Here is a 12657-nt window from a genome sequence, read left to right as displayed (position 1 = left end):
CCCAAACACAAATGTAAGAATATTAATAAATCGTATAATTTCATTACAAAAACATACTTTGTGTTTCTTTTTGATAGAAAATAAAACAAAGGCAGGCTTTTCAGAGAATTATGAAGGCGCGAAGCGGCTTAAGCGCTGCGGATCCTCTTCTTCTTCACCGAAGTAAATAAACAGGTAAATTGTTGATTGGGAAGCTGGCACGGCAGGTAATCTGGGCAGATGGGAGCGCCATCAATGGCTTCAAGCCCACTGCTCCATCCCACAGGGCACGGCTTCTGCTCAGGCCTTTTGTCTTCACTTGACCACATTCACCTTTGCATATGCATATGAAGGGGAAACCGGAGCATTTTCATTCAGATTATCCTAATACTATTAAGAGATTATTATTTTTTAATTTGCATGTTGGAATGTTTTACCCAAATGAGATTACTTACAACATGACTGGTTTAATAGTGTGCCTCCACTGAAAACCTTTTTCAATTAAAGCTTAAATCTCATCTAGGCTAATTTTATACCTAACTGGTTTAAAATAAAAGCGGAATGACACCCTGAGAATTTCCTCTGGGTGGCGGAGATAACGCGCTTTGTTGTCTTCCTTCTTTACCTGCGAGTGGGCGAACAAAGCCGTCGGACGCCTCCTGGCGGAGATTCCCTACTGACAAGCTAACATGACGCAGAGCCGCTCAGCGCTTCGCTCTTTAAATGGCAGAGTGGCCGCTGTGAACTCCTGGCCACCGGCAGCTCCTTCGTCGCTATGCTCTCCGCTGGCTTCTCTGGCTGTAACGACAGAAAAAGCACCTTCACTATCGAGAGCATTCTAGGACTCGACAGGGCGACAGATGAATGCCCCTCAGCGGGCAAGCAACACAGGGCACGGACGGGTATGTATAAGACACGCGGGGCGTCTCTGAACTGCTTGTGACTCCCGCTTATCACGCACCGGTGTGTAGAAGGGTTCTGTTTATCTCAGTCTTCAGAGTGCATTTCAGACTTGTATGTCTAACTCGGTCCTTATGTCATATAGCGTCTTTTCTTGGTCAGTCTATTTAAAATCACTCCTTCCACACCTGCTTTTCTCGGTCTTTGGAGTCTAGTTCTGTGTCCATGTAGTTATTTCGTGTTTTCTCAGGTCTTCCTAACGCCTTTCCTTTTTCTGTTTCTGCCCCGTTTTTTCTCTCGTATAACCTTTTCCGCATCTGTCTCCATCAAGTCTTTAGTACTTTTCTTTCTTTTACTGCCAGCTTTACCTCTCCTAATTTTGAATGCAGTGCCTTCCGATATCTGTTAATGTTGATCTAACGCAGCTTCCAATCTTAGAGGTGCCCAGCCATCCATCTGTAAACTGTTTATTCTGGTCAGGGCCATTTGGGTCTTATCGGTAGTGCGGGCAAGACGGGGACCAGCCCTGGACCGGGGGGCGCCAGTTCCTCGCTAGGAATAGTCACGCGTTTTTGGTTGTAGATATCAAATATCAATTTCAAGGCTTATAGTCTTTTATATCTACTGTATCTTTGTGTTTTTGTGACACTTTTTCGTACTTCAAACCAATTTTTTTGTCTCTAAAAAGTGGACTTTTTTTCTTTCAGTTCCCCTTTTATAACATACTGTATTATTTCAAACATAGCTCATTTGGACGGTGGGTGTTATCGATTTTCTTAAAATTCTTTATTACCTAAAAAGTAGAATGTGATATGTTAAAAAAAAGTTCCAATATTACTGTGATGTTGAGTTTCATTCCTTATATCTTTCTGTCTTTTGCTACCTGTAAGGTACAGTTTAACTGATATTATGGCAGCTCATGTTGCCTTCCATAAAGAGTCTTTAATAATAACAACTCTTTATATTTATATAGTACTTTTTCTCACTACTCAAAGTGCCTTGCAAGCTCCACAAACTGAGGATCCCGGACATGAACCCATGTTCTCCTTACTGTGCCACCTTATTCTTATCCATTCTTTAAGGCTTTTCCCTTTTGTTGTTGTTCTTCTTCTTCTTCATCTTTTCCCACTTCTATGTGAGATCAATCTGCTTGATCAACCTTATTCAATCAGCTCAGTCCTGCACCTCCTTCCCAGTCAAGTTCATTTCCTTCACATCTTCTTTGACTTTATCCATCCATCCATCTCCACTTTGGCTTTCCTCACTTTCTTGTTCCCTGGACTCCTATTCCCATCACTCTTTTGCCCACATATTCATTGTCTCTCCTCATCACATGTCCATACCACTTCAGTCTACCTAATTCTTGACTTAGTTTGTCTTTTGATAGAAGGCATCCCTTTGCTTTTTTCCATATCTTTTAAGTGACCCTGCATTCCCAGATCATGTGCTCTGTTGTTTCTTTCTGACTGCACTCAGCCCTTGAGTGGAGAGAACTTCTTGTTGTATTCTTTTCTGCCAGTCTTTCATTTGTGTGCAGAATGTTATGATAAGTCCACCATACTACCTACATGAGGTTCTCTGGGAAGACTTTTTTGGTTATTGTTTTCCAAAGCTCCTCAGATCTTTGTTGTGTATTTTTTTTATACAAACTGATTATATATATCTATATATATATTTGCCAACTGGAGGACAAACCACAAGCGTTACCTGGTAGGCAACCATCCAGATAATCAAATTGTGATTCAAACCTATGAACATATATATATAAAAAAATAATAAAAAAGTGTGTGTGTATATATATGTGTTTATTATATATATATATATATATATATATATATATATATATATATATATATATATATATATATATATATATATATATATATATATATTTTTTTTTTTTTTTTTTTTTTTTTTTTTTCGAACTGATTAATCCAGTGCACCACCAAACTAACAATAAAAAACAATCCTGGACAGTTTAATGCAACAAGATCTTGAACATACACATACAGGGCTGGTTTTGAGTTATGATACCAAGAAGCATGTGTTTGGAACTTGCGAAGAAGACTCGAGTACCAGGAGGGGAAAAATAGTAATATTTAAACTCTACATCATAAAAAAATTGAATGCAAAAAAAACAACTCTACATTCAAGTCCAATAGTTAATCATTATGCCTTCCGCCTGTAATTTGTCCATCCATCTTCCTAACTTGCTTACCCCTGGCTGGGTCGTGGAGCCTATCCTAGCTATCAGTGGGTGCAGAGCAGGAACAACAACTGAATGTGATGCCGCTCCATCACAGGGTGACCACACTCACATTAGACTGTGCAAATTCACCTGACCTGCATGTGGAAGGAAAACGGAGCAGCTGTGTCACTTTCAGACCACCAGAGGTGGGTGACACCCAAACGACTGTCTATAAAATTTTTGTGCAGTGTTTCGGGCTGAAACCACCAAGGGGGGATGTCTTGTATGATTAACTAGTCTAAAGGAGGTCTATTCATAAAGTCACCTAGGGGCCTGTCAGGGCATTGGTTATACTGCACTGGTTGACACCAACCCTAATGATGCCACTGAACTGCAGCAAACCCACGTATAAATGAGGGAAACATGCAAACTTCATGTGAGGAGCACCTGAGACAGGAACCCCAATCTCTTTTACTACAAGGCAGCACCACTGCACCACTCTCTCTCTCTCTCTCACTCACTCTCTCTCTCTCTCTCTCTCTCTCTCTCTCTCTCTCTCTCTCTCTCTCTCTCTCTCTTTCTCTCTTTCTCTCTCTCTCTCTCTCTCTCTCTCTCTGATTTCCCTTTTTTTACAATATCATGCTACACCAATTCTGACACTTTTTTTAAACAACAAACTTGCAGAATCCCACATTTTTAAAGAAATGGTAGTGGTCCAAAAATGAAATGTGACATTTGCAGTGGTTCATGACCGTCAGGTGAAATGCCTGGTGGGGGTGTTTACTCAGGGGCAGGATGGTGCTGCCATGTCTTGATTCCAGCCCAAACATTGTTTGCATTGATTTGCCTGTTAGGTTAATTGTGAGCTTTTAATTAAGTCAAAGCTGTTGGAAAAGGTGCGGCTCTCGGTGAACCTGTGGTGGATAAGAGGATTAGAAAATGAATGGGTTGACTAGGTGAAGCTTTTTTTAAGCAAAACATGGACATATTCCAAGCTTTGTCTTGTATCTACAGATCATTGTTTGCATTTTTTCCTACCCTACATTCTTAAAAGTAACGTTTCCTTAATGGTGTTTTACTGTGCCATGTGGCTACTTGTAGAACCATTGCTTGACAAAGAACCATTTAATTCTAGGAAGGATTGGTTGCATATAAAATAGTTGTCCATAATATGTGGACAAAACACAAGTGAGAGTCCTTGGAAAATTGGCAACCCACTGGTATTGTACAGATGTGCTGTCATCGGTGCATTATGTTACCAGTTACAGATTTAAATAAATAAATAACGGATCTTTCTGGAACATTCATGTGGATTGTTCTTTTAGGAACCAGAGATGGTTCCCCTGTGTCATCAGTCTGAAGAATCATTCTGGCACCATTATTTTTAAGAGTGTATACTAAAAACTTGCCAGCATTTTACAGGAGTAGCTGTAACTGTAATTTTCTCAATAAAATAACATATTGAAAAAATGTACTGTGTAATCACACAATATTGTGTAATCCTCTGTCATTACTATAAACCTGTACTTGGACTGGTCCATATTGCATTGCGAGACATCTCCGGTTTGTGTATTTTCTTACAGTTTCACTAATATGTGTGTTAAGAGATAAGATGGCAGTTAAAAGTGAAATCAGGGCTACAGGAACACTGATGGAAACTTGTCTGAGATTATATATATTAATCCCCTAGGCCAGTGATGGCGAACCTTTTAGAGACCGAGTGCTCAAACTGCAACCCAAAACCCAGTTATTTATCGCAAAGCGCCAACACAGCAATTTAACCTGAATACTGAGGTTTTAGTTTAGAAAAAAACAACTCATACTTTAACATCTTTTGTCTTAAAAGAAAAACACAATAACGGAGCTTTCAATGATACAAACAACTTTTTATTGAAAGGTAAAAGTCTGAATTTGGCATGCTTTTAAACAATTAATGTGATTTTTGCTGCTGTATGCCTGCTGATAATTTGTCTAACCTTGGCTCATACTTTGTAAGTTTGAGAGCAACACATGCAGCACTCAGGTCATCTGTTAGTCTACTTCTTGTGCCAGATTTGATATAATTCAACTGAAAACAGCTGCTCACAAGCATAAGATGATGCAAACAAATAAGGAAAGCAATCCGAAGTGCTTTCATTGACTTATAATTACTTGGCAGAGAATTCCACACTTTAAGGATTTCATTTTCAGAACTAACTATGCTGTACTTTGTTATCCCTTCTATCTTCTCAGGTGTTTCACGCAGGTCTTTCCCATTAACCTCCGTTCCCGTTCTCTCTCTCTCTTTCATTCTCCTTTCCATCCTCCTCATGCTTCTATTATATATTATGGGGACGTGGATCAGGTGTGGCGATTAGCAGCTCCCGGCAACAATTACAGATGCGGACGATTCCTCACCCCTGCACTTAAGCGACGACCGCCCGCATCACGAAGCTCCCGTGAACCGCTCAGGCCACACTACCACGCCCCCCTCTAACCAACGAGTGCAACGATTAACTATTAAAACTGTCCCTTTCAATTTTGAGCTGTGGACCCGCTATACCACATCCCCTCCAACCCCACCACGGGAATTACCTTCGCCACAGAGTCAACAGGCTGCCTTCCGCGCTGCACCCTCACGCCGCATGTGAGCCGCCCGCCTTACCCCAGACAGGGGAAGGATGGTTAAAATAAATGGTTAAAATAATGATTTTAAATAGATAATTACATGTAAACTTACATTTAATCAGTATTTTAGCTGTCAATATGAATTGTTTCAATGTGCAAGACTGTTTCTATAGATAATTGTTGTATTGCTATAAAGTCATAATGGCACAGAAATCTGAATTTGCATAAAGTTAGTGTATTTGCATAACGACCGCCGTATGCCGCAACGCTGTACATTGTTTCTGATGACTCCCACACCATGGCACTGTGAGAAACAAAAACGCAAAGATGGTTAACAAACTGTTTTTTTTCCAGTATGTGCTGGAGATTTTGTTCTTTTATTTTTGGTTATGGAAGCTGATTTATTTATTTAATTATTTGATAAAATTGTAATCTGTAGCACACACTACATCACAAAAACAACCTTTCATTTTCACCCAGATGGCATTAAATTACTCCACTAAACGTTTAGTTTGTATCAGTGGATACATACAATAACGTCAAACTGCGGAGCCACAATAATTTTAAGACGTGAAAATCAATTTCGATTTTTCCACAGACACCATGCTAAAATTATATTTTCTCGACGTTTTGAACATCACGGAATCATAATATAAACTTAACTCGATACCTAATTGTTTACCCCGTCCATTTACATGGAAGTAAAACCAGCAGCAAGACTACTATATTATGTTACTTTTGTTTCCAGCATATCTCCAAACAGTTCCGATACATTAAAGGTATGAGACAGAAGACGACACAGTTGTTGGTTATAGTGACAAGTCTCTTCGACCATTTATATCATTATTTCATCAATACAATCTCACGTACATATACCCGCAGAGCGGGGAGAGTGGCCATTGGGAACACCGGGATATTTCCCGACAGGCTGCTCCTGCTCGAGCTTCGGTGCACACATTTTCAATTTCCCATAAATACCTGGAGAAGGAGAAAAGTGGTTGGTAGCATGCGCTGCCAGCTCGACCCCCAGGTTTTCCCTGCAGGTTGGACACGTGCATTTACTAAATCCATAAAAAGGCTTCCCCTACCCAAGTAGTACAACCCCTCTTTGCGTGCAGGTATCCATTGTAGGGGAGAAGGAGGCGACCTCTTCCCAAATGGTACAACTCCGTGCGCGCCAGCCAACCGCATTCCAGTTCACCACGCGTGCACGTAAAGTAATACGAAAATATTTTAAGAGGAATTCCGCAGTATCCGCAGACATCGTAAGCACTAGCAGCTTCTACCTGACATTTGAACCCACGACTGTACTGTTATGGGGCAGCAGTGCCAACCACTGCGCCACAGGGCGGTTATGACTTTACTATTTTTTTCTGCAAACGCTGGCTTTTTCTGCGCATTAGCGTTTTTACCAATTATTACATCACCCGTTCTCGAGCCGACTTAACACACTTAGTGGAGTAGAGGGTAGAGGGTCCAGAGTTGGTCCGTGCCTTGTTCAGGAGAAGGCTCCTGGTCTCTAGGACCACTCTGTGTGAATACTGAAAGAACACAGACAGCCATTTGAGAATTGAGCCAAGGTCAGTATCATCCCATTGTATTCCAGTATTGATATCAGGGACTACATATCCTCTTACGTCTTGATGCCAGTAAGTATGTTGAGTCTTTTCTTACTCTTTCCAGAGGCTGGGCATTTTCTTTAATATACCAGTACTGCCTGGTCTGATTATTAATATCTGTTCAGTCTTGTATCGTAGTTCAAACACCTGGCTACTCATATAATATTTGTCCACTCTTCTTAAAATGCCTACATCTACATCATTTGCTTGTTTTTCATGCCATCGTATGCCCAATCTCTCATTTTCTTGATACCAAGAACTGCCACGCTCTCCTTTCTTGTTATCCGTACCTATCTCTAATTTTTTTTTTCCTGGTGCCAGTACCTTTCTAGTCTTTAACTTCCTGATGCCAGTTTCTGCTTGATGCCAGAATCTATTAAATCTTGTTTTTCTTGATGCCTGTGCACTATTTTAATATTCCTTCCCATTATCCACCTTGTCTCTTATGTCCTAATGCCAGCACCTGCCAAGCTTTAGCTTTCATTGTTTCATTTTCTGCCTTGTGTCAGAATTTATTGGTAGGTGGATTTTTCTTGTTTCCAGTCTCCATCCAGTTGCTTCTCTTCTAATACCAGTGCCTGTTTTGTTTGTATTCTTTTTATGCCAGTACTTGTCAATTCTTTTATTTTTTCCAATGTCAGTCCTGATTGTCTCCTCATTATGTGTTTCTTCTTCTTTTAGGGGCAGATGTGCCACTGCAGGAGGACATTGCTTCACTCACATTTACAGTGCCCAAAAGCCAGATGGCTGAAGATAAAAGCTCTCTGGGTGAGCCGCAGGCTTCAGAGTCCTTCAAGCGGGCACTCAACTGGTACATTGGACGCCGGCCACGTACCGCCTTCAGCGTTGCTCAGGTACACAATTGGTCCACGGGTACAAGGCAAGTGTGCCCAGGGGCACAGTATATTAGAAGTACTGTGAAGCTGTGATAAAGATGAGGTTATGTTATGGACTGACTGTGGACTCCTCTACCTTTCCGTTACATAACAGCAGGGTTTTAAGAATTAGACTCATTACATTTGGGTATGCAGCTTGAATGGAGTACAGAATGGTGTCCCAGTGGTTAATAAACAGTGAAGCCTCACAGATTCAATGTCCTGGGTTTGAATCCAAGACCATTAGCCATCTGGCTGGTTTGCATGTTTTCTCCATGTGTGGGTTTTTTTTCAAAGGCTCCCAATGCTCTAAAATTAACTGGCGACTCTACATTGCCAAGTGTGCTTGTGTGTGTGTGTGTGTGCGTCTGTGTGTGTGTGTGTGACCATGCCCTGCGGCACCCCATCCGGGACTGATTCCTGCCTTGCCAGACAGACCCCAACTGCCGTTCCCCTTAATTGGACTGGATGAAGGATGCATAAGTGGATTGAGCAAGCAGCTCGAATTGGTTGTGAGGAATGGTAGGAGCCAATTGGACAGAATTAACACATTTGTGAAACTGCCAAAAGAAATTGGAAACATTTACTTAAATGTGTAGAGTTAGGAATCATTATCAGTGTGATTTAAACTGTTTTAGTCAGTGGCACAGATAAAGCTGAATCTACAATCAGGTGCACGGAGTACATCCCTGTGTGACTGAGCTCGTTGTGACCATTATTGATTTGTGAATTTGTATGGACAAACCCACAGTTTCATCATACAGATGATGATAAACATCTGATACAAGTTTAGACATCATTTTATTTTGAGCTTATTGCTCCAAACATTTGGAGCTCATTCCACAGTACAGATGTTTCATCTCAGGGTCCCACATTTTAAATGATTTGAGATTATGTAATGGTAGAAACAAAAATGTCTCAAAATAATATAAGAAACTTCTAGCATTTCAGCTGTGTCACAGCTTAGGCAAGCCTACCATCTTTTTTAAACCCAAACTTGCCAAATAGGGTCAGGAGATGGGCATAGTTAAAAGATGTCTGTCTGTCTCTCACGTGATTATTCACAAACAGATGGGGCTAGGACTGTGATCTTGGTTTTAATCAAAAGCTTATAACTTGATATAGTCTGGAAATGAATACAAATTTTAGGTAGCAGCAACCTGGTGAGAAGAAAAGTTTATTGTAATTAAAACATGGTCCCTAGAAGCCCATCTAATTGATAAACCCCCCAGGACACGGCATATAGGTGTTCAGAATTCATAAGTAAGCGTACGTTCCTTGCATTTTATTTTAGGACCATTGGTCAGCGTGTTTCACTATTAAGAATGAAAAAGACAAAAAACACCCAATGTTAAAATGGCAAAAAGTGCCACATGAAAAGATCTAATGATTGACATGGCAAGATCTTCTCATAAACCTATGCTGGCAGTTATTTAGCATATCTTTCATGAAGTTTGTGAAGGATGCCATGCAGGGACTGGCATCCCTGCCAGAGCTGTGCTGGGATCCGGAATGCCAATGATGTTGAAGGACAGATGAAGGCAGCTTGCTTAGGGCATTGTCTCCCCCGAAGTGCTAGACAGCAGTCTCCATGGGTTATGGCACCACTTGTTGGTCTATAATTAACAGATCCAATTTGTCTGCCTTCTTAAAGAATGGAGTCACATTTGCAACTTTCTAGTCCTCAGGTAGTTCTCCATAATGAAGTGACTGCTCCAATGTGACTAATAAGGGTTTATAGATGATGTTTCTTATTTCTTTCAGCACAACTGTTAAAATCCTGTCAGGTCCAGAGGTTTTATTAGTTTTTAATAGTCATGTTCACACCAGAACAATTTAGAGTTAATAACTTACCTATCCTGCACATGCTTGAGATGCAGAAATAAAACCGGAAAAGTCCCTTTGAAAAACCCATACAGACACAGGGAATACAATGACTCCAAATACTGTAAATAGTGTCTAGGCTAGGATTCAAGATCAGTCTCCTGAAGTTGTGAGTCACAAGTGATAACCCCTGTGATAACATGCCTCTCTCAATCAAAATGTCCGCTGTCATAAATATGAGCAAAGGCAATGGCACCCCATCTACTATGCTAATCACAACTAGTGGAGCTCAAAACTTTATGGGGCCCAAACCCTTAAGCACTTCTTCATTGTGCCTCAAAGGGTGTGCATTTCATTAGAATCTACCCTTATCTGTTCTCTCAAGAGTGCATTGGACTAACTGCCATTATTTTTTTGTGCAGATCGAAGTCCTGGAAAGTGTATTTCGTGTGAACTCCTATCCTGGCATTGACGTTAGAGAGGAGCTCGCTCAGAAACTGGAGTTGGACGAGGACAGGATTCAAGTAAGCTACATTCATTGATCACCAGAGTCTAAATGTTTCAAAGTTAAAATACAGTAGAATGCCTGAGTCTTGAATCTGTGTGTGAAAGAGGAACTGTTGGACAAAATAAGTTAATTCTGAAATGATGACACTCAAGGATTTTCTCCATAACAGAATAGATAAACTATATAATTGAACTGGTCTCAACATGCTGGACATTGACAATGAAAAAAAATCAAATGGTTTACTATTCAGAAACTTTGTTTTTGACAAAAGTTCTACCAAAATGGCACAATTAAGACCTTATTTAAGAAAAACGTGACAGCTGAATTAAACAGGAGAGACACTCAGTTAGGGATATTTAAACATGATAAGCCAGTTAGTCACTCATTTGCTGTTATACATTTGACCTGCGACTACCATCTCTGTGCTACGTCTGTAATTGTATTGTGGGCTAAGAAGGAGAGGAAAAGGGCAAACAGCCTCCCCCTTTGTCTATGCTATCTTCCTCCACCATAGTCTAAGTACACCTCATTCTTTTTCATAACTCACGTCATAGCTATTGAGGTCATTTTAGCCATTTATAACACTGAGACAAACAAACCAGGTTTCGAGGCTGGTGTGTTAATAAATGCTGCCTGCGGCAAGGCACATGTTTGCTATCTGCCTGCATGAGGCGACACACCTAATTCCTGTGTTACAGTACATCCATGGAAGAATGGACAACATGATACATGTTTTTGAAAACAAAGCGAAAAAAGAAAAAGGCTAGCACATAAACTAGGCATTAAAAACAACACAAATGTAAAAATCCCCCACTCTCTGTTTGACCCAAATAAAAGGGTAAGTCAATAATTAGACATACTTTTGTTATAATTTTGTTTGGATTGACTGTACAGCTTTTCCCACACACACATATGAACACATGTTGCAGTGGTAAGGTTTTGACCGTGATCAGTAAACATGGCCTTTCCACTCTGCGTTTGCACCAAAGAGGAGCAGCAAGCTGAGATCTGCTTTTTATAGGCTGAAGGTGTATTTGCAGTCTCATTCTTTTCGTCATTACCCACAGCATATGATGGTAGATGAGGACAAGGATGTAGAATAACAGGAAGGCAGAGTTTTTTTCTTCAGACTCAGCTCTTGCTACGCCATCATGGACAGATACAGTGCCTGTAGAACAACTATCGGTGCTCCAATCCGTTTCTCGACCTCAGGTTCCCTTTTTCCATCATTCATGAACAACATCCTTAAATGCCTTAACTCTTCCAGTAAGACCAGTTGTCCCCCCTTCATCTGGAGAGAGAAATCCACTTTTTTTTCAGAAGTGAACCATGACCTCATACTTGGAGGTGCTGATCCTCATCCCTGCCACTTCACACTCAGTAGCAAATCACTCAAGGGTATCACGAAAGTTACAGTCAGATGAGGCAAAGAAGATGGCATAATATGTATGAAGCAACAATGCAACCCCTAGCCTCCCCAATTGAACTTCCCATTTTCACCCACGTCTTGATATTCTGTCCTTAAAAAACACCAACAGGAGTGGTGAAAGGACCTTGATGGAGACTGACATCCACAGTGAATGAATTCAATTTTTTCTAAAGCTTTTCACATTAAATGGCACATTGTAAAATATTATTCAAAAAGAATGCCCAAGAAGATGCTCATCTCCAGTACAGTAATTCTAATAACCATTCATCCTTCTTTTCAGATTTGGTTCCAGAACCGCCGGGCAAAGCTTAAAAGGTCACACAGAGAGTCTCAGTTTCTAATAGTGAAGAAAGTGTTCACGAACCTGCAGGAACAGTCTGGACGCTAGAGGAACTGCTTCAGGACTGATGTCTGTGTCTCCAAGACACATTGTATATAGGAGTGTGCCCTCATGTGACTCACCATTTATTCTCTTGTGTGCTAAAGTGTTTCATGATATATATATTTTTTGTATATAAATATTTTTACAAATTTCAAAGATATTGTACTGATGTGTTTTGGTTCATCAGGTTTGGGGCCTATGAGTGAAATAATCTATTTAAACATCATTAACCATCTTGTTTGATTTTCAATTATTGATATGAAAGCCTTCTGTATGAAGTTGGCACTTTCTGTCTCAACATGGTCTTAGGCTGCTTGGCCTGGTCTGAGTATGGCTTCCAGAAGGA

General features: G+C 40.5%; 1 protein-coding gene across 1 annotated transcript; it reads left to right on the top strand.

The window, feature by feature from the left end:
* The first annotated feature begins 628 nt into the window (after positions 1-628).
* Positions 629-12439, top strand: hesx1 (HESX homeobox 1). The gene is made up of 4 exons (XM_028824206.2): positions 629-881; positions 7975-8147; positions 10415-10516; positions 12210-12439. The coding sequence occupies exons 1-4, from the start codon at positions 755-757 to the stop codon at positions 12315-12317; spliced, it is 510 nt and encodes a 169-aa protein (XP_028680039.1). The 5' UTR covers positions 629-754; the 3' UTR covers positions 12318-12439.
* The last annotated feature ends 218 nt before the right edge of the window (positions 12440-12657 follow it).

This window comes from Erpetoichthys calabaricus, chromosome 18, assembly GCF_900747795.2.
Source record: "Erpetoichthys calabaricus chromosome 18, fErpCal1.3, whole genome shotgun sequence".
NCBI lineage: Eukaryota > Metazoa > Chordata > Cladistia > Polypteriformes > Polypteridae > Erpetoichthys > Erpetoichthys calabaricus.
The sequence above is the reverse complement of the archived record's forward strand: the minus strand, read 5'-3'. Positions and strand labels throughout refer to the sequence as shown.

Coding starts and splice junctions, on each gene's coding strand:
- hesx1 (XM_028824206.2), top strand. CDS start 755: ATGCTCTCCGCTGGCTTCTCTGGCTGTAACGACAGAAAAAGCACCTTC. Junction 882..7,974: donor GCAACACAGGGCACGGACGG/GTATGTATAAGA, acceptor TTCTTCTTTTAG/GGGCAGATGTGCCACTGCAG. Junction 10,517..12,209: donor TGGACGAGGACAGGATTCAA/GTAAGCTACATT, acceptor CCTTCTTTTCAG/ATTTGGTTCCAGAACCGCCG.